The sequence below is a fragment of the Galeopterus variegatus genome, unplaced genomic scaffold, assembly GCF_000696425.1.
Source record: "Galeopterus variegatus unplaced genomic scaffold, G_variegatus-3.0.2 Scaffold302, whole genome shotgun sequence".
NCBI classification, from domain to species: Eukaryota; Metazoa; Chordata; class Mammalia; order Dermoptera; family Cynocephalidae; genus Galeopterus; species Galeopterus variegatus.
Genome location: NW_007726413.1, coordinates 550,909 through 555,543, shown reverse-complemented (window position 1 = coordinate 555,543; position 4,635 = coordinate 550,909). Strand labels below are relative to the sequence as shown.

The following is a 4,635-nucleotide window of genomic DNA, read 5'->3' as shown; positions in this document are numbered from 1 at the left end:
CGCCGAGGGTTCGGATCCCACATACAGACCGGTTCCCGCTCACTGGCTGAGCAAGGTGCGGGTGCAACACCGAGGGTTGCGATCCCGTTGCCGGTCCCGGTCAAGTACGGGCGCGACACTGAGGGTTGCGATCCGTTGCCGGTCACGAAAAAAGACAAAAAGGAAAAAAAAAAAAAATCTCTCCCCATGTGTACTTTTACGAGCTACAATATTATTAAAGCATATGATTCACTTTCAACAATTTTTTCAACTACTTTTTTTTTTCTTTTTTGGCAGCTGGTCTGCACAGGGATCCAAACCCTTCACTTTAGTGTTATCAGCACCATGCTCTTCCAAATGAGCTAACTGGCCACCTTATTTATTTATTTATTGAGTGAGTGAGTGAGTGAGTGGCTGGTATGGGGATCGAAATCCTTGATCCCTGGTGTTACCAACACCACACTCTAGCCAAGTGAGCTAACCAGCCAGCTCCAACAATTTTTTAAACCCCAAATATTATGTAAAAGTACCACAGGAAAAGTTGTACAAAAGTCATCCCAAATTCGGGCCATACCGTTGAAATTTGTATATACAGTGTTAGAAATGAAAAAACAACAAAATAATTTAATTTCAGACAATGTTAATAACACAACCATGTTTAAAAGAAGTTAAAAAAAATTCATAGCACTACTGCATAAATATCCCAACCTAAAAAAAAAATTTCTTTCCTGAAATTATACGTTTATCTCCCAAATTGAAAATCATCAAAAACGATTCACATTTCCCTGGTGGCAACTACAAGTATAGAGTAGCAGAGAATTAGCAGACTTGAAGAAAACTTAAGATTCCAGATATAGCTCCATAATTTTCTAGCAGATAAGTCTTGGCAAGTTATTTAACTTGCCATGCCATTTCTTCGTCTATGAAAACGAGAGCCTCTTTCTCTCTCTTGTGCTATGATACGACTTTCTGACAACAGAAGCTACAGAGATCTTTTACCATTCAGTCCCCACTTAACCTCTATTTTGGTTGGTTATATTACATAAACAGCCTGGCAGAAACAACAGGTAACTTTCGGATAAACAATGAGTTTTGCCTACTTTAGGATTATAATACTTAAACTTCTGTACAATCACTTTGAACTTCTGTTGATGGCTTTAGGGGCACGTCATTGTACTCCAGTATTTTAAAGAATGAGTTCACAAGGGTGAAATTAAAATTCCTCAATCTCTCTATTTTTTAGCAGTTCTAATAAAGTTTTTGTGGAGTTTTTTTTGGCAGCTGGCTGGTATGGGGATCTGAACCATTAACTTTGGTGTTATAACATTGCATTATAACCAACTGAGCTAAGCGGCCAGCCCCCAGTTCTAATAAGTTCTGACACAGAAAAGGTTCTAACTACTGACCAAAATAAGCGTAATAACTCCTTTCAATAATCTCCATTGCCCCAATAGGACACTGTTAAAGTTAAAACTGTCCCTCCCCATTTTCCCAGATGTTTTCCTCCCAAATAAACCTGTGAATTTGGAGAGAAATTTCATATTCAAAGGAGAAAAGGAAAGAGGGATACTCAGAGAAATAAAACCCAGAAAAATTATTGCCATATAAATTCCTAAATCTAAAAACATGAAACGGTGGAAAGAGTCATAAAAATGAGGTTCTACTCTCATTTGCCATTCACCAGGTGACCAAGTTACATAGCTGAACTTCTCTGGGCTCAGCACTGTCCTAAAAGCAAAAGTATATTTCTGAATATTCAATTCAATGCATTAGCATCATAGAGAATACAAAGTCAGATCAGTTGGGTAAGCAGCAAAAATTAGTAATAGTACAAACAACACTATAATCTCAAATCCTAGGAAAAAATAGTAAAGATGAGTCATTTAATAATGAAGTTTATAATGCAGGCTATCACTTAAATAAGCACTCAGTAACACCTCCAACAGGGACAAAAGTTTGTTTTATCCACATACATAGTTTCGTTTACCAACTGACTGCATTCCTGGACTGCTGCTTCCACTACAGATCGTTCAATCATGTTTGATGACACTGAAAAGAGAATTTTAAAGTCAAATTTTTAAAAAGGCACAAATATTAGTTCTTTCACAGACAGTCCTTTTCCGAAAAGTAATCTGCAAACACTGATACTGAGATTCTCATTATATAGTTTTGGGGAGGAAAAAAGTGTTAGGTCAGAAAAATAACAAAAGCCATATCTCAAATACCCTAATTTACCACACTCAAATACAGTTAATTATATCTTAATATACAGTCAAATGCCTTAATTTTCTAACCATTGTTTGGTAACATAAAATTAATAGTTATAAAAACTATTTCTGTGAGTTCCCAGTTTTAGTAAGGTTACGTCAGTATGATTTTATCACAACAGGCATGTTTCAATAAGTATGAGAGTAATGACAGTAACAATAACAAATACCATTTATTAAGCTCTTAGTAAATATGTGACACTATGCTTAGTACTTTATAAGCATTATTTCATTATATAGATGTCCTATATGATTGATGTTAATATGCCCATATCTTATAGATGGGCAAAATGCAACTTACAGAGGTTGACTAACTTGCCCAAGAACACAGCTAGAAGGTGTAGAGAGCAACACAAACCCAGAGTCAATAACCCATAACCACTTTGGTATGTTCTCAGGCAAAATACCATGTGCCATCTTAAGTTAAAGTAAGATAAGGACAAGCATCATTTTCTAAATTTGCAATTGTAAAGAAATTCTTTAATGCAAAGGTGTATTTAAAATTCTTCCTTCACATGGAGACGGGGACTGGACCCCTCCCTCCGACAGCCAGGCACACCACCAGCGCCACAGGTCCTGCCCAGAGTCCTGAGGTATGGAGCTACAGACCAGAACCCCTCCTACAACCAGGCACACCGCCAGCACCAAGGAGCATGCCAAAAACATCACCTCCATGTGGGTGGCCCACCACAGCCACCACAATAACCACAGCTGCCACAAAAGCAGCTAGACACCACAACCACCAAGCAGATGGTCCACCAGACACTGGAGTGCATTGACTCAAGGAGAGTCACCAGCAGCAACCAAAGAAAAGAAGATGTCTCTCTCCACAAAGCCCTTCCAGAGTGACAGAAGAAGCATCTGCTCTACGATAATATTGGGGGACCTGAACAAACCTCTCAGCATTGGACAGATCATCTAGACAACAAATCAACAGAGTAACCATCACTCTTTCAGAAGGAGAAAAGAAATCTAGGGTAATTAGAGGGGGTAAGGGGGAGGAAGAAGGGGATGGGAAGAAATTAGACAACAGTCATAAAGAATAAGTACGATTTATAACTATATATATATATATATATATACGCTAGTAATATTGATTTGACCAATATATGTCAACACTGAACCCCCAAAATATGTATTATCAATTATGATTCAATAAAAATTAAAAAATAAAATAAAATAATATTCTGCCTTCAGAAGTGAAAATGAGATATACTATCAATTTCTCCTGTATCATGGAACACATTTTTTCCTATGTAATTGAAGAGACTCGCATCTATACAGCATATGAGAATGAGTCACACCCACTTCTATCCTTCAGGGCTAGAAACACTGGATTTTTTTTCTGAGAAGAGCATTTGCCCTTTATAGGCCCATGCTTGTGGTATAACGTTAACAAAAAATCCCTGAAGAAAGCAAGAAGGAAGAGTTAGCCCTGCTCACTTTACTCTCCATTTTTCTCCGAAACATTTACGAGTACAGTAAACCTTTGAACAACATGGGTTTAAACTGCACGGGTCCACTTATAGCCAGGTCTCATGTAAACAGAGGGCGACTTTTACTATGGGCGGGTTCCACAGGGCCAACTAATTTAGTTACTTAACTACTTAAATGGCAATGTGGAGAAAGTTATAAGAGGATTTTTGACTGTGTGGAGGGTCAGTGCCCCTGACTCCCACATTTTCAAGGGTCAACTATACCTAACTTAAGTAAGACACAGTAATAGACACACAGAGACAAAAGAGACCATAAAGGACCAGATCAAAATCAGAAGTCAAGCACAGGAGAGACAGCTGTGACAACTCCACCAAGGAGGGAGGAAACTATAAAAGAGTCCCTGGAAAATATCCTGAGGTTCCATCTGAACTAAAGGTGTTACTCCTTGGGAAGAAATGCTACCATACATTATGTCTCATAACACTGGCACATTTTAATACTGAATCCTCAACTTACTAAAATCTGTAAATCTAACTGATGATGCAAAACTACATTAACAACTTAAGAGTAATAGGAAAATGTTACTTACAGGGTTGCTTTTCAACTGCATCGATGATCTTTTCCAGTGTATCTTCAAGCTCTAATTCACTGATAGATTGAAGAGCTTCTGTGAGGTATTTAATAGCTTCACTAAGACAGGTAAAGAAAAGATGAGGCAGGTTATTGGTAATTAAATGCTAAAACTTTTATGCTAAAAAGTGACAAAACGAATGAAATACTGCCATTTGCAACAACATGGATGGACCTTGAGAGAATAATATTAAGTGAAACAAGTCAGGCACAGAAAGAGAAATACCACATGTTCTCACTTATTGGTGGGAGCTAAAAATAAATGAATAAATTCACACACACACACACACACACACACACACACACATCGTATAACTTCGTA

The 4,635-nt window shown here is 37.7% G+C and overlaps 1 protein-coding gene across 1 annotated transcript in view; it reads right to left on the bottom strand.

The window, feature by feature from the left end:
- POLE2 (polymerase (DNA directed), epsilon 2, accessory subunit) overlaps positions 1–4,635 on the bottom strand; it is a 29,582-nt gene that overhangs the window by 21,491 nt on the left and 3,456 nt on the right. Inside the window, exons 3-4 of the mRNA XM_008567194.1 lie at positions 4,273–4,420; positions 1,953–2,028 (exon numbers count right to left, since the gene is read on the bottom strand). Coding sequence (XP_008565416.1) covers positions 1,953–2,028; positions 4,273–4,420 — 224 coding nt within the window. The remainder of the gene's footprint in view (positions 1–1,952; positions 2,029–4,272; positions 4,421–4,635) is intronic.